This window comes from Cavia porcellus, unplaced genomic scaffold (genome assembly GCF_034190915.1).
Source record: "Cavia porcellus strain 051 isolate PalLab524CR breed Dunkin Hartley unplaced genomic scaffold, mCavPor4.1 scaffold_14, whole genome shotgun sequence".
Classification (NCBI taxonomy): domain Eukaryota; kingdom Metazoa; phylum Chordata; class Mammalia; order Rodentia; family Caviidae; genus Cavia; species Cavia porcellus.
Window position 1 is genome coordinate 75,449,780 of NW_026947497.1, and position 26,651 is coordinate 75,476,430.

At 36.3% G+C, this 26,651-nt stretch overlaps 1 protein-coding gene across 6 annotated transcripts in view; it reads right to left on the reverse strand.

Moving 5' to 3' along the window:
* The window catches only part of Acap2 (ArfGAP with coiled-coil, ankyrin repeat and PH domains 2), a 115,955-nt gene that overhangs the window by 62,651 nt on the left and 26,653 nt on the right, over nucleotides 1–26,651 (reverse strand). For all 6 annotated transcript variants that reach the window (XR_010039188.1, XR_010039189.1, XM_005006880.4 and 3 more), the window contains exons 2-4: nucleotides 20,981–21,038; nucleotides 9,898–10,017; nucleotides 9,265–9,318 (exon numbers count right to left, since the gene is read on the reverse strand). Coding sequence is in view for 4 of the 6 variants with exons in the window: in XM_005006880.4 (XP_005006937.1) it covers nucleotides 9,265–9,318; nucleotides 9,898–10,017; nucleotides 20,981–21,038 (232 nt within the window). In the remaining 2 variants the exon portion in view is untranslated. The remainder of the gene's footprint in view (nucleotides 1–9,264; nucleotides 9,319–9,897; nucleotides 10,018–20,980; nucleotides 21,039–26,651) is intronic.

The window sequence follows — 26,651 nt, forward strand, 5'->3', positions numbered from 1 at the left end:
AAAGCCCTCCAAGTGCACATGAGCATTACCCACTTTACTTGTGCACTTATTAAACAACAGGGTGTCTACAGAACCACCCCAGACTTAGAAGGAATGTAGAACAAGTTGCATTTACCAAGATTTCCAGGAGGCTGTGTAACTGCAGTGTTTGTCAGACCAGGCTACATAGAAGAATACCCTGGGGAGCTTTTAAGTTTATGGATTCCTAGCTCTTGACTCCCAAACAGTCTGACTTTGACTCGGCTGGGCTACAGCTTGGTTCATCTCCCACCACCCAATAGGATGACATATGTGATGCTGGCATTCAGGATATATGATTACTACATTAGTCCACTGATTGGCCTGGCATAGTTCTGGGTATGGATAACCAAAAGGCCCACCCTGAGTGTGGATGGCACCACCTGAAGGGCAGGCGGTTGAAAGGGGGAAAAGGGAGAGGAAACTGTGGTGACTGCTGCTGCTGCTTCCCTGCTGTGCTGCCTCCTGCCTGCCATGAACTGTTTCTCCTATGTGATGCCCCTCTGCCATGCCACCCTGCCTTGGAGCCAGCTGACTGCAAACTGAAACCTCTACAAACCATGAGCTACAACAGACCTTTCTCCTTGAACTTTGGGTGTTGGGTATTTTGTCTCAGCAACAAGAAAAGTAACTAAGACAATTGATATCCAAGATGAATAAAAGCAAACACCTGATTTGGTCTATAAGTCATAGTATGCTCTAGAAAAGTGGTTCTCAAACTATAAGTACAACAGAATCACTTGGAAGGTTTCTTCAAACACCAATTACTGGTTCCAGCCAATGAGTATCTACTTACTTCGATCTGGGTGGGCTCAGGGAATCTGGAGTTCTAACACATTTCCAGATGGCATCAGTAATGCTAGGCCAGGGCTGCTCTTTAGGAGACACTTATCTGAAACTTCAATAGTGGTTGTCAAACTTTACTGCAGGTCAGAATCACCTAGTACAATTCTTAAATTCCCCCTGTTTCTGCAGGTACACATCACTCTTCCATCAAAAGGTAATTTTTTTCCTTACGTGACCCTAAATCTTGCTTTGATCAAAAGAAGCAATGAAACCATGCACCTATGGATATCATACCCCAGAGAAAGCCAGCTATCACATTAAAAAATCTGAGGAGAGAGGCCAAATGCAGAGAGAAAAGTTTTAGAGGATAACAGAGTCCAAAGACTGAAAAGCAGTCCAGACATCTCCAGCTGCTCTAACCACTCTAGCTGAGACACGTTAGCTCCTCCAGCCACAGACAAGCCACTCAACCAAACCCAACTGAGGCAGAGGGCAAATTGGCCCCTCCAAGTCCTACTCAGTTGATGGTGACTGTCTTAACACATTCCGGCTGACTTGAACCAGTAGCGCATGCAAATGACTGTCCTATCAGGCAGCTTGAAGCACCAGCGGTACAAGTGGTACGGTCGTGTATTGGGACAGGCATGTAGGTACCAGTGGTGACTCAAGCCACCCAGCAAGACATACGGAATTATGGCTCTGCTATGAACATGGTAAGTCACTAAGTTTCAGGGTGGTGGTTAAACAGTCCGAAGAAGCACGATGTTGAGAGTTATACACAAGACACTGACATTTACAAGATTTACAGTGATGCTAAAAGCTGCAAACCATTTAGTATAAAGTTTAGAACTGCTGAAATTATATTTTGATATTATTTACACTGACTTCTGTTAACCTTCTAAATGTCCTAATTACTACTTTGGCAAAACTATGTATCCCCTACTCCTGTATATCCATTTTAATTATCAAAAACTATTTAAATTGTTTTAGTCACAGTTTTTCTGTTATCACTTCTTTTTGTTTTCCTTCAAAAATAAAAGTATACATGGTTGACTCCTTGGCAACATCATTATTTGGTACTGTGTATCTCTAATAGAATATAATTAATTTTGTTACTTTTTCAGTTTTTTATATTTATTCATTATTGGTTTTTGACATTCATTAATGAAATTGTGACACTCAATTAAATTTCATTTTTCAATGTAATTACTTTGAAAAGTTTATTTCCGAAGACGAAATTAAACAAAATTATCTTAGATTTAAAGCCTCTATATTCAAAAATGGTTTTGAAAATTTTGTTTTCTGATCATATATGAGAATAATATTTACTGCACTGACTAAAATGAATTCATATTTTATTTCATTTACTAAATGTTTAATTTTATAATCTTTTTGATACAATTTAAAATGTTTTTAAAAATAGAAAATTGTTGGGGCTGGGGATTTAGCTAGGTGGCATAAGCGCCTGCCTTGCAAGCAGGCAGTCGAGAGTTCGATCCCTGGTACCGATAAAAAGGAAAAAGACAAAAAAAAAAAAAAAAACCAGAAAATTGCATATACATAAGTGTACATAAATATAACATTTGCATAATAAATTAATCTTAAAGACACTGAGCTTCATATTTAAACAATTTATTTTACTATCATTTATCTTTCATAATGAATAACTTTTTTTTTTTGAGACATTCTCACTATGTAGTTCAAACTAACTTTAACTTGCTATGTAGCGTAGGCTGGCCTCGAAGTCATGGAGATCCTCTCGTCTTAGCTTTCCAAGTGCTGGGATCACAGACTTGGGCCACCACGCTAGCCTATGAATAACATTTTCATTAAACAATTGCACTGATTCTGAAAAGTCATTTTATTCAGAACACACACACAAAAAGTAGTCCAAAGTTCTCTTCTTTAACCTAAACCTCTTTTCACATCAAAAAGTTATTAAATAGAATAGCAGTGTACTCTGGTAGCTTGCCTAGCATGCATGAAGCCCTGGGCTTGAGCCCTAGCGCTTAAAAAAATGCTTTAACTAAATTAAATTAAGCAATGATGCAAAATAAATTATGTAGAAGTTCAACACAAAATGACCATTCTATATAGAAAAGTATTGATATAGGAAGTCTCTGCAAACATAAAATAACAAAGTTCACTTGTTAAATTGGTTACAATAATAACAGATTAAGCAACTAGTTTCAAGAGTAACCAATCAAAAACTAGAGGCAGAATTGCACAATATAGCAGCCTGCCAATAAAATGTCAAAAACTGTTATCTTCCAAAGAAACAAAGGAAACAGAAAAAGGTACACTTGAACAATAAAATAGATGCATCTGATGGTGTGCCAGAAAACACTTACCTTGAAGACTACTACTATATTATAAAGTTCATTGCTGAGTGATAATTCTGTCCATTAGACACCATGCTCAAATTAAAGGCAGTAATTCAAGTCTCTGAATAGAGACTACTTGGAAGAGTATTGTTTTGTCAAGTAACAAAACAAATGCATAGAGATTCAAAACACTAAGCTCCTGCCTTGCAAGCAGACAGTTGTGAGTTCAATCCCCGGTACCGGTAAAAACGAAAAAAGACAAAAAAAAAAAAAAAAAAAAAAACGACATAAAAAATGTGATATAAACTGATATTAGGGAAACACTAATTTTATATACAAATAATATTTCTAACAATGATTGTAAATTATGAATTTATATTATTTACATTATTACATTATTACTAATAAATTTACAGAATTTATTTGGGGAACAAAGGGTATATAGCTCAATGGCACAATGGCACATTAACTAGCATGTATGAGGTCCTAGATTTTTTCTCCAGCAATGAAAGAAAAAGAGAAGGAGCCAGGGACTTAGCTCAGTGGCATAAGCACCTGCCTGGCAAGTGCAAGGTCGCGAGTTCAATCCCTGGTACAAAAAAAAAGAAAAGAAAAACAGAAAAATAAAAAGAGAAGGGAAAAAAGCATTTCTTAGGAAACTCTGAAGATCCAGTAATGTATTATACATCAGTTCACAAAGGACATCTCACAGGCAAAAGTTTGCATGTAGATGTAAAAGTGTGCCTGTAGACAGTAATTCTAAATTAAATATTATCAAAATGATAAATGAATCTAAACAAACCAGTCAAAACATTTGGCTTCATCTGTGACCCCCCTACCCTTTTTTTTAAAAAGACATGGTATGAGAACATCACTCACTGTTATTTTATACTAAGTGCACTGCCTTCCAGAAGAAGAATCTTGCTGAAGTTTAAGGGTTACAAGGAGAATTCAAAAAGCTAAGGAGGAATAATTCTCATGTTGAGGATTCATGTAATCCTAGTTACTGCCTTCAAATGGCAGCGTACTTAACTGATGTTCTGTGATCTGATGCACCGATTTCAAGCAGTCCAACATATACTGACAAACTTGTGAGTTCATAGTGTTGGAAATACAGGGCTGAAAATGAGTCATGAGTTAGTGCTGTCATATGAACCCAAAAGAATTATTAAAAGTACACAATAAGAAAAAAAAGGAAAGCAGAAATGCTCCATCCTCAATGGTGCAAATTCATTTCATTTTATCCCAGAAAATACAAGCATTACTTCAACAAGAATGGAAATGCAGTTCACTTAATGAATGATTTGTCCATTTGAAATACAACTTAAAGAGATTGAATAATTCAAACTATAATGACATATGAGAAAGGAGTCCTTTCAATAGAGTGAAGGGGCAATAAATACCCTTTTACCTGTCACTTACACGCTGGTATAGACAAAGTTCCTCTTCAATAACAACCACCAAGAATTTTTTAAAAATCTCTGCCTGGGCAACTTACTGAAACCGTATCTCTAAAATAATAATAATAATAATAATAAAGTATATAGGCCCTGGCAAAGCTAGATTCAATTTGGGGGGGAGCTGAATAATCTAACCCAACTATAGACTTAGTCCTTACTGGGCTAATATCCCAAATAGTTCTATTATTTTCAAGTATTTATTTAAGTCTACAAAGTTATTCACAAATTCATACCCCTAATATTTTCTTCTAACACAGCCTATACTTTCATCCTAACACAAACTGATACACCAAAACCCAAGTGTTATGGGCTCTACCCGAGGATACCAGAGGAAGCAGTTTTTCTTGTTTCTTATATCCTAAAATGCTACATAATTAAGATTTCACTGTAGAAAACACTACTTTTTTAAAAAAAAAGCACTCCATAAAACTAGGTTTTGCTCATATTTTAAGAAGTGACTCTGAGATTATCTTAGATCTGATAATAATGCTCAACAATTTTAGAATATTTTATAATTAAATGTTAGCTGATAAATCCCCTGCTAGAGAAGGAATGCAGAACTTAGGATAAATGACTCCTGCATGATTAGAATTATACAATTACTATGAATATAACAGCAAACAAAATATGTGTCAACCCTATTCATAATCTAGATAAAAATAAAACAGTGCTCTAGTGAAGAAAGAAGCTTTACAGTAAATATAAAAATTCTGGTTCAAGTATACTTAGGTCATTCCTACTAGGAAAAATTTCAAGAATTGATTAGCAAAGAATGAAAAGGTCAGACAATACAGGCAACATATCAGTTAAAAAGAGAGTAAGTTGAAAAGAAAGTAAATAAGGGATTCACACTTTCATTGTTATAGCTATTCATTAGAACAGATGATACTATTAGCAGATACTATTCATCAGAACAAAATTAGAAAGACTCTGGATATCTAGAGATGGTGTGATTGAGAATGGCGTGTTTAAATTTTTTTTAAATTTATTACAGTAAGCAACATATTGCTATTGACTTCCCTCAAATACACTCCCTGCTTCCAACACTCACGGGATCATGGCACTTGGCCACATTCTGAAGCCGTTCTGGAAGTCCTCTTTCTTAAATTCTTTAGTTGCACTGTTGTGGCTGCCACAGTGTCCTGCATTGTGTACACTGACCTTCCCTGGTCATCCTGACTTGGCGAAGAGCCAGCAGTTAGTCACGTGGTACAAAAGCCAGTGAATAAGGTAGAAGGCAACACATGGTGTGTTACAGCCTGCCTTCCCATAGGACAGCACTCATTAGCAGCACTCACCATAGTTTTTTAATCAAACTTAGTAAAGACACTCATGAAAGGGAACTTCCAAACCTGCTTCAGAAAGTGCCAAGAACCATCAGATAAGTAAATATTTTCAAAGCAAAGGGAAGTCACTTGAGGGAGATTAATGTCATGTGTCTCTTACTGTAATAATTTTATTTAAATATTCATAGTATTTTTCTATCAACACACACACACATACAGATGTTCACAACCTTCAGACCTCCAGGCACACAGGCTGGGCAACAGTGATTTCCCCAATAGTGTACTAATTAAGATTCTTTCTCCCATCCTAGAGATTGAATTCACTGCCTTGTGCACACTGGGCAAGCACTCTACGTCTGAGTTGTATCACCAGCCCCAAGTTATCTTTTCAACATGAGTTTTATAGTCCACATGATCCTGAAAGCTCTCAAGCACAAGAAACAATGAAAGAAAATTAAAAACAGTAAACATCTCGATTGTCCATTTGTCGTTCTGCTACTGACTTAACAAATCTTTGATTTGATGACTGTCAGAAAACACCAAGAGCTTTCATAAATTTATAACTTTAGTCTCATTAACCTTGCCATGAACAACTCTTTTCTACCAAGAACTTTTCAGGTAAAAAGAGCCAAGCATAACAAAGTACTTGCAATTACAGAACTCAGAACAGACAATAAAGTAAATGCAAAATAGGTGAGAACACACCACACAGTAGTCTCAGTGTGTTTGTGAGGATGGGGTGAAGGGAGAGAAAATGACTGTAAGACAGGGTGGTTGGGGAAGGCCTCTCTAAGAAGGAGGGGCCCAAATAAAGTGAGGGAGGAGAATACTGTGAGGAAACCAACTGCACACGGATGTGGAGGAAGAACTTCCGGAACACACACATAGAGAGCAGACACAAAGGCCCTGAGATGAGAATGACTTGGTAAGTTCAAAGACCAACAAAGAAAAAAATAATCTAAGTGGTTACAGCCCAAAAAAGTAGAGATAACATCAGGGATTTACATCAGGAACCCAATCACAGGGGGTGGGGGGCCCTCGATAGGATATAATTCAGAGTGCAATGGGGAGCCCCTGCAGCGGGGAGGGACGCAATTCGCTTACACTTTTAACAGTTCGACCTGGCTGCTGTGCCCAGAACTCGCTGCAACAGGGCAACAAGGGAAGAAGGCACAAGAGCTGGCAGTGTTTACCCTTGAAGTGGCAGGGAAACCAGACAGTCTGATTTAGGGAATTCAGTCACGAATAAAAATTCAGTTGATAATAATTTCCTGCTAAGTCTGTTTTTTCAGAATTCTGGCCGTTATGATTAGTGTGGTGGTTATATGCCTGTTGGCTCTCATCTCTACACTCCCCCACAGTCTCTTCTTCTACACTATCAGGGGCTAGGAACTTCTAAAGCGTATTTCCCAGTCCTCCCTCCTCCCAGGGCTTTAAAAAACACAGGAAATTCTTATGTTCTTAAAAGAATGTATTTCTGGCCAGGGATTTAGCTCAGTGGCGTAAGCACCTGCCTAGTAAGCGCAAGGCCGAGAGTTCAACTGTGGGTACCAAAAATATATATATATATATTTCTGTGTTTTAAGGATAATATGTTACAAAGAAATTATGTTAGTTTCTTATTATGTTAATTTAAAATCAATTTTACCAAAAACATAATTCTTAGCATATTTATTTGAAGATGTTTAAATCCATAGGATCATTTAATTTCAAAGGAAATTAAAGATACTAAACACTAGTCTCTAAATTCAGTAAAAGACAAATAGAACTAGTAAATGGTCAAACTGGTGTAAAATATTAAAGCTAAAACTATACAACTCTTAGCAAGAATAAATCTTCATGACCTTGGATTTAGAAATGGATTCTCTTAGATATTATGACACTAAAAGCACAAGCAACAACAAAAAAAAAAAAAAAAAAAAAAGGAAAAAGATTTCAAAGTTCATCAAAATTTAAAACTTTTATGTATCAAAAGATATAATCAAGAAAATGAAAAAAGAAGGGCTAATGTTTTAGTAGCTCGGTGGTAGGGCATATGCTTAGCAAACCCAAGAAGTAGGGAAAAACTTATAAAACTACAGAATGACCTGCAAGCATGAAGTTTTGAGTTCGATCCCCAGACCCAAAAAAACCCCGAAAAACTACAGAATGAAAGAAATACTTGAATATTGCTCATAAATAAAAGTTTAATATTTTCAAGTTATAAAGAACTCTATAAAACACACTGAAAATTTTTTAAAGACAAAAAATTTCAACAGACAACTGCAGAAGATACACAATTAGCCAATAAGCACATGGAAATTCTCAGTTGCATTAGTCATTAAGGAAATGCACATTGAAACCATTATGAGATACCTCCTGTCTGCCAACAAAAAAACTGTAATTTTTAAAAAAGGAAAATACTTTGACAGCGTTTCAGAAAAGTCAACATAAAACTGCTGTGTGAACCAGCAATTCCACCTCAGTATATACCGAGAATACTGAAAATAGGCACTTGAGAAGGTACTTGCATCTGTCATTTTTGGTACAGCTAACATTTGAACTACAATTAAAATAAATCTTGGCATATAACTTCATCCTTAACATACTGAGCAACAGGGCCAGGAACACAGCTCAGCAGCACAGCATCTGTCTGGCAAGCACAGAGTCATGAGTTTGATCCTTGGTACCAAAACAAAAAACAAAAAACAAACAAACAAACAAACAAAAAACCTGAGCAACAAAAAAAAAAAAAAAAAAAAAAACCCTTAAAACCAAATTAAGAACAAAAAATGGTCAATTCTTATAAAGAATGTAAGTACTTATAGTCATGAATAGACAGTTGATAATTATTTGCGGCTTCAAAACTTATTACAATATCCATATTAGTTGAGCTTTTAAAAAAAGTCATATACTTTAGAGAAGTACATGACTTATAAGCTACTGTATTTTCAGTAAATTTTTAGAAATTTAGTAAGGAATTTCATGATGTTATAAAAGTAATAGATTCCTACATTCTTGAAAGATAAACGTCCTTAAACTTTAAACATATATACATAAGTTGATATTGGCAATTGATTTGGTAAGAGATATATCTGTAAGTACATTAAAAGAAACATCCAAATTTAAAATGACTTTTACGTATTTATTTTTAAATCTTAAAAATCAGCAAAGCAAGAATTTTAAAAAAAACAACTTTAATGGGTATCTATTTACTGCATAGGTATTAAGTTCACTGTGTTAGACTGGAAAATAAAATGTACATACACAGAGTACACTTAGAGCTACTCAGTCAAAAGGCTGTTGACAAATTAGTCATTAAATTTAATGTAGTCATTCCATAAAATACTGCCACTTCAGTACTAAAATACTAACATGATCAAAGTATAACACCTACTTACTAACACTTACTGTGTGAAAATTTATCATTTCTTGGAGGCTGTCAGAAAACTTGGTCAAACTTGTCTATGAAAAAGAAACCAAAAGAAAATCAAGTCATTTCAGAGCTAGTGAAATAGGTCACAAAAATGTTACTTCAGCATTTCAGACAGAAAGCGCAAGTCACACTATAAACAGTAACATTTACTACCTAGGACAACCCAGCTAGCTCAAAGCTTGCTCAGCAGTCCAGAGATCTTGCTCTCCTCACTGCAGTCCTGAGTAACAGAGAATTTAGTGAACTGGCCAAAACACTGAGAAGCAGGTTTCGGAGAGGGAGGCTAGATGTGCACAAAGCAAGTCAACTTTTTTTTTTTTTTTTTTTTTTGTCTTTTCCATTTTTATCGGTTCTGGGGATTGAACTCACGACCGCCTGCTTGCAAGGCAGGTACTTATGCCGCTGAGCTAAATCTAAATCCAGCCCCTAGCAAGTCAACTTTTAATGCTACTATCTTAGAAAAGATGATTATGTAACATACCCCAGCAAGGGGGCCACAGGTTTTCTAACTATAAGTACCTCTATAACTATTAATAACATAAATGGATACATAATTCTTTAATGTCTTTTGCATTTATCACTTTAACCGTAATTTTTGCAATACCAACCTCCACTACAGCATCATTACTAGAATACTGTGCTAGGTCTCGAATCCCATTCATGAACTGTTTATTTGCAACACAAAAGGCTTTTCCAGTATCAATCATGGCAATACAAAGCTTCACAAGCTGAAAAAGAAAAGAAATTACATCAGATTGAAAATATTTTGCAGATTAGTTGAACAAATTTTGTCAGTATACACACAATGTAACCTAGTTAAGATAAATTATGCTTCATCAATAAGTCCAAAAGAAAGCAGTTGGATTGAAAATTCTTTTTGCCTTTAGCCTATAAAATAAGTAGAAGAATTGTATTAAAAAAAAAAAAAACTTGACCTTTTAGGAATCGGAGGTTTTCTCATAAAACAACAAAAAGTTATTTTATTCAAACGCAAGCACATACATTAAATCTGTGAAGACTTATTAAGAACCTTCTAGAAGGAAAAAAAAGGGTTAGCAAGCTGTATGATAAACAGGTATGCTTTGTTCTGTTTGAACTACAGAATGCTGGAGGAAAGACGAGTGAATTGCTATGATAGGTCAGTCATGCTGATCATTTTGGTATCTTTCTATCAAAGCAGATGGCTGCATTAATCAACCACTACGGAAAAAATATTCATCCAGTCCCAACTCTTCTAGACATTGCACTAAGCCTCAGGACTAAGCACTCCTCCATCTTTCTTTATATCTCCCTTTGGAGACTGGGTTGTGTAAGGGTTAAGCTGCTGACCACAGTGCTCTGAAAACAAAGGAATTCCACACCTGAGGCGGCTGCAGACACTTGGCTCTCTAATTCTAGGGCAGTAACTGTCAACCTTAGAGATCAGACAGTTCTCTTAAACGATAAATTTTACTGCTGGAAAATCTTTGTGTTAACTTTTCAGGGTCCTGCTCAGCTTCCCGTCTTTATCTCAGCTTTTCCCTTTACTTTCCCTCATGCCCCGCAAATTTGTTTGAAATCCAGTAAATACAGGCAATCTAGAGAAGTTTTTGTTTTTGCTCCAAGAGAATTCTGACCTTCTCAGCAGACTCCCCAGAACCATATTGTTTGTCACTTTTATTTAAGATTTCACCACACTCGTTTTAGGAGAGCAGGTGCCCGCCCAGCCAAGCTCCTGGTAGTCTCTCCTTCCTTTTGTTTCCCCCTTCTCCCTCCCTTAATTCCCTTTCTTTTCCTTCCTTCCTTCTTTCATTCTGACACAGAATATGCTCTTCAAACACAATCTCAGGTGCACATTAAACATTAAAAACAAATGGGAGCTGCTCTGGATGATGAAGGGAAATATACTGAAGGGGGACACTAAAAATAAGACAAAGTACCAAGAAAAAGTTCAGAAAACAACTCCTAAAGGATCTCGAGAGTATTTAAAACTCTTGTCCTAGAGCACAGAGGAACAGAAGTTTAAAATATAATTGCTATTCTCAACGAGTTCTAATTCTAACCAGTAGACAAATTCCACAGAGCACAAATAAGTATTATGATCAAACTATGCATGATCAAACAAACAAAAAAAATGCCTGACCCAGACTGTGTAGATCAAGGAAGGGTTTCCTAGAAAAGACAGCATAAGATATTGCTAAGCTTATAAGAAATCTGAGATAGGCAGACTGTACAAGTATCAGGTGCAATCTTAATGTAAGCCTACTTCTCCCCCAAGTACATGAGATCAAACCCCAACTTCCCCATATGCCAGGCAAGCACTCTACCAAAGAGCTACACACCCAGCCTAAGAGCTTCTGATAAGTTAATGAGCATCAAGAAGAAGATACAACATGCAGCATTCTCCAAAAATATTTGACCATGGAATTCTCTTTAGAGAAATCATTCCCAAAGGACCAATGTTCCACAAAACCCAGTATAAGAAATGTTGGCAGAGATGTCTTTAAAATAGTTTTCTTTTTACAAAATAAAGTAAGATGTCTTATTAGAAAAACTGCTTCATTGGAGTGTGAGAAAACAATTTTCTTTGAGAAAGTAATAAATTAAGCAAGAACATCAGCCTTATATGATGTTAGAATATGTTTAGGTAACTGAAAATTTGGTAGTGAATGTGAACAGACAAGCTAGTCAATAGAACACAATACAGAGTTAAGAAACAGACATAAATATGCAGTATTTGATTAAAGTAATATTCTAGCATATGGAGGAACAAAAATTTCCCCAATAAATGACATTAGGAACACTGCATAGCCATCTAAAGAGAAAAAAATAAGTTGGATTTTAAATTCCCAAATTAAATTCAGATAAAGATTTAAACATAAAAAATGAAATCAGAAAACTAAGAAAACAGGAAATACTTTAATAATCTCACAGTAGGAAAAGTATTTCTGAAAAGGACACAAACCTCAAAAGTCATAGGAAAAGTTGACAAACTCAATTACTTAAAATAGGGTGTGGGCGAGGAGAATAACCAAAAAGCCAAGCCACACCCTTCCATGAGCCAGTAGCAGTCAGGGGCTGAGAGAAGGACCAAGAAGCCAACTCATGCCTTCCCATGAGCCAGCAGCAGTTGTGGGCCAGGAGGAGAACCAAGAAGCCAATTTGCACCTTCTCGTGAGCCAGCCAACATGCAGGCTGGGAGACAAGAAGATCGCCCCCTGCCCCCACCTGACACAACCAGCTGATTTGGAGGAAAACAGGCTGAGATGATGGCAACTGAAGTAAAAAAAAAAAAAATTAATGCTTATATTATTTCATTGACTTTGCAGGCTAAAGCTGGTAGTCTGGGTATCTATTTAGAGGATAACAATATGTAGCATAGCAACTATGGGGGATTTCCTTCAATCTTGTTTTTGAAATCCAATATTGTTTTGTTCTATTTTATTGTTTTATTTTATTCTCTTTAAAATAAAAAATTGCTACATGAAAAAAATGAACTTATTCAAAAGACAATATGTATAAAACATATTAGCAACAAATTCCAAAGGACAAATTTTCCTATTAGAAAGGGTATACAAATCATTCTGAAAACCCAACCATTCACCAGAAAAAATGGGTGACAGACTGATACAGATAATTCCCACAAAAGGATATGTACATGTATCTTAAACTCAAGGAAAAAAATATTCTCACTTGTCCTAAAAGAAATGACAATTACCAGTTTGTAACAGAACAGCTGAGATCAAAAAGTGTGATAACATACTGTTTGGGAGAGGGCAGGTACACAGAAGCAAGTACTTTAATACATTTTTGGTGGAAATATAAATTGGTAACTTTCTGTGTAAGGCAATTTAGCAAGAGCTATCAAAATTTAAAATATATACAATGGAATATTACTCAGATAAAAAAAATTTTAAATACACATACCCTTTAGCCTACCAATTTCACTCTCAAAGTAACATCATACAGACATATTTGCACATAAGCCACATTTAGAGCTATTCATTGCAGTCACAGTAAAATCTGGGTGCAATTTGGGGGAGAGGGGTGTGGCTTTTGGGACACTCTCGCTACATAGTCCAGGCTGGCCTTGAACTCCCTGTATAGCCGAGGATGGCCTTGAACTTGCAATCTTTCTGCCTCAGAAAGTGCAGAGATTACAGTATAGGTATATGCCACTATGCCTGGCTTTGGTTGCAATCTTAAGTATCTACCAGTAAATGATTGGATAAGTAAATTATGAGATAATCCTCTAATGAATAAAATTCAGCTATTAAAAAAAACTGAGACAAGCTCAGGGATGCAGTTTAGCATGCAGTTTAACATGTTTAGCATGCACAAGGCCCTGGTTAAACCTCTGGCAGCAACAAATGGAGAAATTTGGAATATCTCTGTAGTAATGTATTTCTAGAATACATTAAGAAAACAATCAAAATGTAAAACAGGGCTAATATTTTTGTTAGAATGGGAAGAGTCATTCGTATTATGAAGTGCAAACACAGAGTTTTTCATATGCTTGAAACATCTCTGCAAGGACACACAAAGAAAGTCAGTGTATTCCCCTCGCAACGAAATTAGAATATGACTGGTTTCCATTGGGTACACACTTTACTTCTGAATTTTACACCACACAGTTAGCATTATTTATAATTAGTCAATAAATTAAATTCAAAATTAACTTTAAAAAATTCTATAAAAACAGAAAGACAGACAGGTTACTAGTACAGCGATTAAAACACAGGGCCTCATTTGCTTAGGTTCCAAGTCCTACCCCCGTACTTAACCACTGTGGGCCTGGTGATTAAGAACTCAATTTCTTCTGTGTTGATACCTGACACTGGCACTGAACCACATCATGTTTTTATAAGAGGATAGGATCATGCACATAGTGATATCAGCATAGACTGTTACGGGGACATGGTAATTATTCAGCACAGACTTGTGTTTCTGAGAGAGAGAGACTTTCTTTATTGTTACCTGCTTTGTTTTGTTTTATTAAAAAGCAAACCAGCATGTCTATCTACTTAAGATAATAACATGTTAGAGGAGAGAACAGAAAGAAAAGTCTAAACAAATTACAAAAGAAGTAGAGGGTTTGAAATTGCACAAAAAAAAAAACCTCAGATACTTTCATTATGGGAGGAATGGAAGGAAAAATGAAACACATAAGAATAGATTCTAAGTTTTGAGATTGGGAACAACAAAGAAAAATATTCTCAACAAGCAGAATGACGGTCATTCTGCTAAGAATGAAGAAGAAAGTGGTCCATCTAAGAAAATGGTAAAGCACTGCAGAGCTACTAATGTTATTGAGAATTTAATTGGGTTTCAGAAAAATTGATCTGCATCACAAATTTCAGAGCTCTGTAGCTCCACCAATTCGTTTCACCAAATAGCTGTATAACTTTTCCTATAAGGTTCTATAATCCAGGTATGGGGCAGAGCAAACAGAGACAGATGGACGGACAAATTGATTGGTTGGGTATCTGATTGACTGATTTACTGGATTATCTGAAGACAAAGAAAATTCCGCCACGCATGGTGATGCATCCCGCTAGTCGCTCCGAGACTTTGAAGGTGAGGCAGAAGGGCCATTTGAGAAACAAATGGTTCTGGGAAACAAAGCAAGATCCCGTGTCAAAAAGTAGAATTCTGTAAAGTTGGTGTTACGAAAAAGAAATAAAGGTCTCTGAAGAAGAAAAAAAAAGCAATATAAAATTAAGAACACACTGAAAGAGTTAATAGCAGCATTATTCATGATAGTCCCAAAAGAGAGACCCAAGTGACCATCAGGTGATGACAGACAATATGGTACAGCCACACACGGCACACACAGTCATTCACCCACAAAAAGCAAGCACTTGAAAGCACGCCAAGTGAAAGAAGACAGCCACAGAAGGTCAAAAATATGTGACTCCATATGTCCAGAATCCACAGAAATAGAGAAATCCACAGAAATTCAAATGTCAATCCATAAAAATAGGAAGATTAGGTTGCCAGAGGATGGTGGGAAGGGAGAATGGGAAGTGCTAACAGGTACAGGGTTTCTTTTTTGGGTAATAGAAATATTTTGGAATTAGACAAATGCTGACTGTTACACAATACTATGAATATATTGAAAATCACTGTCAAATCACTTTATATGAGGTCAAATTCATCTCAGTAAAAAAATTACCCAAAACTACACTGAAGCAAATTTTAAAATAATATAAAATACTCAAGTACACAGATTGAAAGAACAGAGGTCTAGGTATGCTTGGTAAATGGAAGCAGCAGGGAGGCTGGGACCCTGAAGGCCCAGAGGCTCCAGTTAGAAAGCAGGAAATCAGCATCCCAGACTTTAGAGACCAGAACTCTGAGTGCGCGGGCATAGAACACAGCTGTGGAAAATGGGTGACAGAGAAAGCACAGAAGTCACAGTCCCCAAAGTCAAAGAACTCCCTAAGCAGAAGCATACATCCTGCAGCTATCCAGGAGAAAGGGTGAGTGGTGAGGGGAAAGGGGCACAGCAGGCAGGCAGGGACAGCCACCAACACAGGGAAGACCTTCACCTAAGGGTAAACGTCAGGTGAGCTGAATCATCTAGCTAGTGGCCCTACGGCAGCCATTCAACAGCATTTTACCATGGGATTACTATGTCACAGGCACTTGGCCAGATGATAAGAACACCATGTATTTGCTGGCTATTCTTGAACATGTAATACCTTCTCTAATTCTCATTTTTTTCACATGTAAATTAGGGATTATACCCAATTTAAAAGGTAAGTAAAGACAGGGTTTTGGGTCCAATAAGTACACAATAAATGATGATCTTTGGCTGTTGTTTTGTTGGTTTTTCTCTTTTGAAAACAATGTCTGCTTTAAGGGGCTGGAGATTTAGCTCAGCGTCGTAAGTGCCTGCCTTGCAAGCAGGCAGTCGTGAGTTCAATCCCTGGTACCGATAAAAAGGAAAAAGACAAAAAAAAAAAAAAAAAAACCAATGTCTGCTTTCAAGAAGTCAGTAGTCTACTGGAAAGACACCATAATCAATGCTTATTTAAAATTTCCATGTACCAACCATGCTGAGCACTTTATACGTATTATTTTGTTAGACCAGTGTCGCGAGGAAGACTCCAAGGGCCTCGCTCTCATGTAAAAACAACGGGGTTTTTATTATTCCGTGTACACGGGGTCCTCCAAACAGGTGGAAACGGAGAACCCTGAGTTGGGGCAAGGCTGGTGTTTTTAAGGATGAAAACCGCAAAGCAAGCAAGCATTGTTACAGAAGCCAATCATAGCAGTTAGAGCAGAACAGTTGGTGATTTGTCCATTTGTGATTGGTCAGATCATGAGGGGCGACCAGTGGGTCAGAGTTGATTAACTGTCTTGTTTTGCACAGCTTATTTTTAGGTTACCTAGCTCTTGTGTGGCTTGGTTTTGACATACTTCCCAATCTTGATTAGCATAGTCAGCAGACTTTATCTCTGAGTTTCCTGACATAATTACCTTACTTTAGCACCACAACCTTTCTATTTGTAGAGGGCAACAATGGTTAACATATCAATTGGGTAAGATTTTACAATTCTTTACAGAAGAGAGCATTGATTAACATATCAATCTTTTACCCAGGGAAAAAGGAAGACACACATTTACAGTTACAGGTATTACTATGATATAAACGAAGCTATTTCTGTGAAGAATGTACAATCTAATACAATCTGATGCAATTAACACAATTTGTGACGGGGCTACCAGATAGGGAAGACCCAGGATGTCAGGAGCTAGTACCTCAGGCCTTTGTTTTATGGCCTTTAGGAAGTTAAAACTTAACCTAGTTGGATTTGAAGGGAGAAGGGGAGGGGAAGCAGCAGATGGAACGAGCTTTTTTCGTCTCTTCAATTTCATCTTATTTCTTTAGGACTCTAGGGCTTGTAACTTGTAATCTGAGCAACTACTTTGAAGATAACACACAATGTATTAACCATTGTTAATCTTCTATTATTTTGTTTTGAAATTCTATATCATTTTTACTTTTGTTCTAAAATTTATTTAAAATAAAATAAATTTAATAAGAAGAACTCTATGGGATAGATGGATGGATGGACAGACAGAAACACATATTTTTCCCATTTTGTTGAGGTACAAAAAAGACCAAGATCTTGTCTAAAGCCATATAAGCTACAAAATGGTGAAGCCATGTTCAAATCCAGACAGCACCAGACTTTGTATTCAGTCATAGGGCTGTGTTACAAACCAAAATTACAATATTAATAATTTAAATGGAATAACATGCAAGAAACATTGTAACATATACATACAGTCAAAGCTTGGTAGCACTTGAGCTGGGATTAAAAGAGTATCTGCTTAACAGCAATAGAACACCAGTGAAAAGATGCAACAGACAAAAATTATACCCAGATGGCAACTCTGATGCATAATAACACTGCTGATGCCAGAACACCTTGCAGAATGGATCAGTAACTGGACTCAATATACACAATAGCAAGCATGAAGCATTAATCACTAGAAAGAATGCAACTACTGATCGCATATATTATAAGCAAAATAAGTATAAGCTAACTCATCCAGCTAGTTTAACCTGTCACTGGCATAATTTACAATGATACTATAGGTGGAACCTGCCTTACACAACATTACAAAATCACTAACCTAGTCTTAGAGCAACCCAGCCCTGTGTCCCATTGGTCTTTCAGTGCCAACACCTTTAATAACGACCATTCCTCACTCCTCTCAGCCTTTCTTTTCTGTCATCTCCCCACAGTTCTAAAGTAAAATACGACAGATAATACCTTAAGAATTTGAGGGAAGTACAATTTATAAGGGATTAGAGCTTAAGCCCAAAAAACATCAAAGCATGAAACTTCGGAGACAAAGGGAGAAAAATGGAAGACATTTCAAATGTTGTCAAGTTCTACCACACCCTTCCTAGTCCTTTGGGTAAGACTATAAAATGAAAACAAACAAACAAACAAAAGACATAAAATGAGTCTAGAGTTCTTTATCATTGAAAGTCAATATTTTGATAATTTGTGAGGTTTGTTTGTTTTCTTTTTTGATTGTATTGGGGACTGAATTTAGAGCTGTGGGCAGGTTAAGCAAGCTCTCGGGCACGAAGTTGCATCTCTAGCCTTTTTTTTTTTTTTAAAGATAGTCTCACACTGTTTTGCCTAGGTGCCAGGCGGGCCTTGACTCATGATCCTCCTGCCTCCACCTTCCATGTAACTGGACTTACCAGAAAGTACTGCCAAAATATGTTATCACACCTAGATCAATAATTTGTTTTAGATTTGAGTTTCTTGGCTTTTAAGATTCTACCGGTAACCAAATGATGAGAGAGAGACAGAGACAGTGACAGAGACTGAGAGACAGAGAGAGGAAGAAAGAGAGAAAGGGAGAAAAGGGGAGGGAGACAGACAGGGACAGGGAAAGCAAAACCATCAGCAAAAACACTGTCAGATTCTGTTTGAGTAGTTTAAATTTTGAGGTCCACCGCCCCATGTGTAGTGTTCCATTTGATTTAGATGCAACTGCACATAAAGAGGGTAGCTATCTTTCATTACACCACCCTGGCACTCTCTAAAAATTTGTCCTTCTCCACACTCGATCGTAAGTATATCTTTAACTGCACCAACTGTTGTCTACCTTAAGGGTTTAAAATATTGTTCAACAAATACTTGAAAATAATTATGTCAGGATAAAGAAAAAGAACTAAAAAACCCATACACATAACTACTAAGTAGAAAACAAAGGAGAATATTTGAAAATAATACACTTACCCCAAATTAAAATAGTAATGTTTAAACCCTTGTCTGGAAGCTTGTTGCTGTTCCTCGGAAGGCTGCCTGGTGGTGTGCCCTCCCCTAGCACAGGTCCTCAAGGCCCTGGGTACATGTGTGGGGCACTGAACTAATACAGATGCACAGGCTCTAAACTGGCTCTGCATCTTCTATCTTGTCATTTGAAACGAGAATCCTTTGTTTCCTTGGGCTTTGAGATCTTCATCTATAAGGTAGGAATGACAACACTTCCTATCTACCCTGCAAAATTATTGTAAAAATGAAAAAGGTATTGCACACAGTACTACACAGCTTTGAACATTACAGGGTACAGCGTATGTGGTGGCACACCTGTAATCCCAGCTGAGGAAGAAAGATTTCCAAGAGTTCACGGCCAGCTGGGCTACACACAGTGTAGCAGCCTAAACTACATAGTGAGACTTGTCCCAAAAACCAAAACCAAAATAAAATTAAAATGTAAAACTTTAAATATATATAGAGAGACAAATAGAATACAATACAAACATCACTAAAATTTTCTCATTCCAATTTTACATACAATGTGTATACTATATATACTGTAATTATTTTGTGATTTCAAAACATTTGAGAATACCCCTCAGAACATTCAGTCTAACAAACATTATATCACAGTGACTCAAAGTGTGAGTCAGCTGGAGTCTGCTTAGAAACACTGTATTTCAGGTACCCCATCTACAAAATCAGATTCTGTATTTTCACAAAATAAGATCCTCACAAGATTCCTTTGCACAGGAAGCTGAGAAGCATTCCTTTACAAAGTAATACCATTTACAACAATTAGATAAATAAGAAATTATTTCCAGAAAAAAATTTTTTTCACTGGAAAAAGGTTTTTAATATCAATGTACTTCAAATACATTTTTGTGAATATACAATTGCTTTATACACTATAAAACATTTCATTTTAGAAAGTCTCCAACTTCTAAATATCAAAAGAACTCCATTTCTGGTACAAAGATGAACCATTTTGTATATTATGCCAAAATTAAAATTTACCCATATTCTAAAACTCAGAAATGAGATAAAACACCATGAAGTCTTTCTAGAAAACATCACCAGTGACCACCAAACTATCTTTACATACATATAAAACTTTATTTCTTCTCTTTTTCTTTACAAAATATATGTGTTAAGTAATATTACCTCTGATTTAGATAGGAAGAATTCTTTATATTTTTTCATTCAGACATATATTCTTTACCAACTTTCACAAGAGATAAACTCCTGTGACTAGAAAAAGTATTTTAAATATACGCATGTGATTTACCAGAAATTTAAAGTTATATTTTACTAAACAATAGTAACCAAAGACTGGCTAAACAAATGGCGTCAAAGCTATTTCTTACTGTATGTAACACTTCTGCCTGGTTCTTAGCAGACAATGCTTCTTCAGATAGCTATCCAAAAATGTCAATAATTAATATAAAATACAGAAAATCATGTACATTTACCCTTATATAAAATATGACTATATCAATCACTAAGTATTTTATCATCTTAAAAATGGAAGGAATATTTCAAATTTTATTTATATTTAAACCTGGTCACCCATAAATAAATAAGAATAGCCAGGCTATGTATATATGATACTTATTAAGTGTCAAAAAGGACAGACACAATCTTTTGGTAGAAGAACTCCAAAACAACCTTGCAACAATATATAGGATGCCAGTTTAGAAGTTGGACGTGAATACCAATGCTTACTCTCACACTTTAAGAGTAAACTTCCATCAAGAAAAACTACTTAGTATCTCTAGCTCTACTTTCTTCTTGTGTAAAACTGAGATCACAACGCCTCCCTCACAAAGATATGCGATAAACTAACTAGTATTGTAGGTATTAATACTTTATAGAAAATAAGAGTGTTGTAAAAATTAAAAATTTTAAAGTGTACCTTATCAAGTTTTAGTTCCAATTCTGCTACATCTCCTTCTACTTCTTCCAAAGCAGCCCTAAAAAAATAAATATATGTTATTCATTTGCTTAAATGTATAATTTACTCTTGAAAAGTAGCTTTTTACTCTAAGTGAGAAAAGAGATACCTTCGAATGAAGAACAAATGCTTCATAATCATGTAATGCAACAGACAATACTAATATTATTTAGGGCAATGATAGAACATATTACACTGAGTTAATCAAATCAATTATGTAAATTAACTAATAAGATAATTTAGAACTATTTAGCATATATTTTAAAATTACAAATGAGAGTTTCTAAGCAAAATGCTGAAAAATACAGAAAAGATACAATCTAATAAAAAAAAAACCAATAGGGGTAGGGACTTTATTTTAAAAAAATTTTTTTAAAGATGAGCCTTACAAAGAATCAGATTTCTAGACAATAACACATATGCAAGCAAACTGCAATGCATTACTGATAACTGAAAGATGATTTGATTTTTCAAAATAGTTCAGAAAGATATTACCTATTTTAATTCATCATTTTGTTTCCACAAGAACTGAATCTATTAAATGTCAGAATTAAGTATTACCAAATTTTGGACTAATCTTTCTCACAAAAATACAATTTCAACACAGCAAAATTAGCAAAGGTTAGGTAACACAAACAGTTACCTAACTGACTAAACAGTAAGCTGGACAGTCTTACTGACCACAAGGGGCGATGGGATTACAATGCTACTTCGCACTTGATACCACAATACAGGGCAGCATTCAAAAACCAGGAAATCTGTCTCAAAATAGCAGCAACTAAAATCTTTTAAAGATAATAAGATTATACACTAAGATTAATGTACAAAATATAATTCATGTAGTTTAAGTCATTTATGCCATCTCATTTTTGCGACAGAGACAGAACCCAGAGCCTCACACACACACTGGCAGATGCCCGACCCCTGCGCTGCATCCTTGACCGTGGTGCATTTTCATGGGCCCAGCTGATAAACTGGCAGCTTTATGATGGCTACTTTAAGAAGTAAACAAAATCTGTTTTAATTAGGTAGTAGTAGGTAAGAAGCCACTCAAAAAAGTTAGATGGAATACTTAGTAAAATAGTTTCAAACTACAGAGTTGGGGGGAAAACAGCTATGATATAAACTATTTCCACAACTACCAATTTGCTTCTGGGTGAGCTCTGACTAATTACCTTACTGGCTTGCCATTCTACTTCTCTGTCTGGTGACTGATTGATTGGTTGACTGAAAGAACCTCACTATGTAGTTCAGGCTGACCTTGACCTCACTGTGTAGCCCAAGCTGGACTCAAACTCACAGCAATCCTCCTGCCTCGGCCTCTCAAGTTCTGAAATTACAGGTATGTGTCACCTCACCTGGCTCTAGTGACATTTATCTTTTAGAGCCTGTAAATCTGCAAAGTAAGCAAATACCTACAAAGTCTTTTATTCAGTAAAGAGATGCCATTATAAAATGAGAGCACATGGCTCCATAAAGCAGGAGATGGCATACAAGCCAAAACACTTCACTCCTAATAGCTGGCCACTGTCTTCGACAACTACATTGTTCCCTGGAAAACATTTCCGTTTCACTTACACCTCACTTCCTTCACCTACTCATCATTTACATTTACACTAATTTCACTTGTGAAAGCAAATATGTATATACAAAAATATTCAATGTAATAGTCTAGAAACTGAGATGCCCAATAATATGAACAATCTAATAACTGATGCATCCGCCCCATTATGAAGGAAGCAGGTTTTGTTGTTGTTGTTGTGGTTGATTTTTGGTTTTGTTTTAGGGCTTTTTTTAAATGTTTTTTCAGACAAGGTCTCACGATGTAGTTGTGGCTGGCCTTGAACTCACTATGTAGTCCAGGCTGGCCTCAAACTCAGTGATTCTTCTGCCTCAGCCTCCTGAGTGCCAAAATTATAGGCATGCACCACCACGCCCAGCAGGAAGTTTTTAAATGAGGCTTATCTATATTTACTGATATGGAAATATGTACATGACAGATGAGTACATGGGGGGAAAGTAAATTACAAAATTATGTGCAATGGAAACCCAACTTTGTGCTAGACAAAAACTATTTAGACATACATGGGAAAATAACTGGAAGCATATTTATCAATTAATCTTATTAACTTGGAAAATGGGGGCTGAAGATTAGAAATTATAAATGAGAATTGGACTTGTTTTTTCTTTTCTAAGACAGAGACTCACTATGCAGTCCAGGTTAGCCTTGAACTCTCCATCCTCCTGCCTCCACCTCCTCAGCACTGGTGTTACAGGCAAGCACCATACCCAGGTAAGGATCTGCACTTTTTACTCATGCTTCTAAATTGTTTCACTACTGTTAACGATTATTCATTTTTAAGTATGAGACAGAAGCCCAAACATTCCCTCCCCAAGAAGCTGCTCGCCACAGAACGCCTCCCTTACCCACCCTGCCACTGACGGGCCACAGCCACCTTTGGCCTCCAGCACCAGAACGCAGCTCTGCCTGTCCACTCAAAGCCTGCACTCCACAGCAGAGCAGACATTCAAACATTTGCAGAATCAAGGAGGAAACTCAGCAAGTCTTCAATTTTCACATATTTTTTTCATGTATATTCTTAACTTTTACTTATCTTGACTCAATCTTCCATTTCTTTCAAACAAATTTAGTCAAAATGAACAGTTGAAAAATTTAATCACTGGTTTCTACTAAACATATGGCTTGAAAGAAACTTTACTGACATTCTCCAACATTATTTTATTGTGCAATTCTATTTTACTTTTGTGAAGCAACAGTTTTCAAGAAAGGTGTGAGTTTATGTAGTAGAGAAAATGTCTGCTTGTTACTTGTCATTTAAAAACATACATTCAAAGACTATCATTCAAAGAATCTTGAAGGTCCTTCAATTTAACATTATCCTTCTCTCTTAAGAAAATGTTCATCGTTTAGGCTACGCGTGAAAACTTGTAGAACATCTCCTGGTTCATTACTAAGGCAGCCTGGTTCATTAAATAAGTTTTTCTTAGTATAAGAAGAAAAGCACAAGGAAAGAGTATATTTTCAGTTCAAATTCTGCTCCACCACACCTTTATTCAGCCCTAAGATATCTGAGACTTCTCATCTGTAGAAGGATAGAGAAATATCCACTTAAGAGTTGTAGAAACCAGTACAATGGTTTACCCCAGCTACATGAGCACAGTGAGCCCAGCCTGAGTGACCCAATGAGACCCTCTCAAAATGCAGATTAAATGGAGACTGGCCCTATCCTCAACCACAGTACTGAAGAATGCCAGCACCTTCCCTCCCTCTTCTGCCTCACCCAGCCAGTACTGGGAGATGAGTTTTGACTCCCTCTTACTTCTATTCATTTATGTGCCAGGACCATTCTGGAACACATTCTTAATAAATAAAATTACTAGGGACTAGGGATTTAGCTCAGCGGCATAAGCACCTGCCTTACAAGCAGCTAGTCGTGAGTTCGATCCCTGGTACCGATAAAAAAAAAAAAAAAAAAACAATAAAATTACTAAACAATCAATATAAGTCTTTCCAATATTGGAAGACAGACATTATTCCTCTGTAAGTCTCCCAACTATTTATTAAGTATATAATTTTATAAAGGTGCAAGGTATTAAAGAGGCCAAACTTAAAGGTCCTATCCTCGCTACCTAAAAACTCAGGTTATATACACACTAACTATGAAACACAGTGTATGATCAAGTGGCAAAACAAGCAAACCAAAAAAGCAACTACTGTAAATATTTTGAAGGGGAGAAGAGGGAAGAGAAGGGGAGGGGAGGGAGGAGCCCAATCGGCAAACTGTAGCCCAACAGGAAAGTTTGCTTTTACTAGCTTGCAAGCTAAAACAGATTTTACAATTTTAAATAATCAAAGGTTGAGGGAAAAGTCAAAAGAAACAATTTTTCAAGACATGTAAAAACTACAGTGCTTAAATTCCAGTGTCTATAAATAAAGTTTTATAGACAAGATTATTCACCTTCATATTGTCCAAGACAGCTTGTGCCCTGTAATGACAGGGCTGAGTGTGTGCTGAGAGACTTTATGGCCCACAAAGCCTAAATACTCCTGCTATCTGCACAATTATAAAAAAAGGACTTTCTCACCCCAAAGGGTATCAAATACAGTAACACAAATGAAATTTTCTTCTCACATGTAACATAGATAAGAAAATAAACTTTCAGATTTAGTTCTATCTATCTCTTTGGATGTAACTTAAATGAATTTCTATGAGAAGCATAAAAATAGAACTCACCCCACAGATAACTGCATATCCAATAAAGAGTATGTGTATGAGCATTACATTTTCTTATAAAAGAAAATTGTTTGAAAAAGGAAATGTGATAAGGAATTATTTCTCACATCTATTCAAGATCTTTTAAAGAACAGAAAGTTCTCCACCCCAACATCAGCTACAGGTTTATGATGAAACTAATAGTTGAAAACTAGGTCACGTGGTGATATAATCTAAAATGCAACAACAAGATATTCAAGATCATTAACAAACGAATATCAAATCTTTAAATCTGGATTTGATAATACTCAATAAATATCCAAACTATAATGGACAGGGCTGGGAGTTTAAACTCAGTGGTATCGCATGAGCTATTATTCCCCAAGCATAAGCAAAGCTTTGGATTCAGTCTCTAGCATCACACACACACACACACACACACACACACACACACAACTTTCTCTCATTTGTATCCCTTGTGTTACATAACAGACATATTGTTAAAATGTGCAGATCTAATGAAGAACCATTCACATACTCAGAACAACTGCCTGTACATCACTTGTACCAAAGCAAGAGTTCTTCCAGGCCTGGAAGAACTTGAGTTAGAAAAACAAAACAAAACTATTTGTAAGTCATGAAAAGCTTCATCAGATTTTATATTAACAACTGCACCTCTCTCAAAAAGTTTCCTTTGTGTATCTTGTAAAAGGTAATGGATATTAGTACAGATGAAAATAATGAGTGGTGACTTTTTAAGTTGTTTATTCAACTTAACACTTTAAAAGAGAAAATAAAAGATATGGCTGAGGATGGGCTCTTGTGTGGCGGAGCACTTATCTACCAAACACGGTGTCCTATGTTCATTCTCAGTACCACACACATGCAAACCTTTTTACTTTTCACCCTCACTTGTATCCTCCTGAGTATGCTCCATCATTTCTTTTTTACAGATTGTAAATATTATCCTGTCATTCCCCAGAGAGAAAAGGGGAAGGGGGACAGCTAAACATAACTCTTAAACCAGGTGTGATAGTACACAGATGTAACCCGAGATACTGGAGAACCTGAGGCAGGAGAATTGCAAGTTTCTATCTCAAAATATAAATAAAAAGGGCTAGGGACCCAAGACCCTAGATTCAATACCCAGGAACATACACACACATAAAACAATAATAATAATAATACCTTCCCCCTCTTTAGTCCTCTCCTGTCAAAGTAGCCAAAACAAATTCATTAATGATCGCAATGAAAAGTGTGCAATCAAACCACGAGGACTGGCATACAAGCAGTATGTCCAGGCATAAATACTGCATGCTTAAATCACTGCGCAAACATCACTGACTAGCTGGGCGTGGTGACACATGCCAGCAATGCCAGCACTTGGGAGGCTAAGG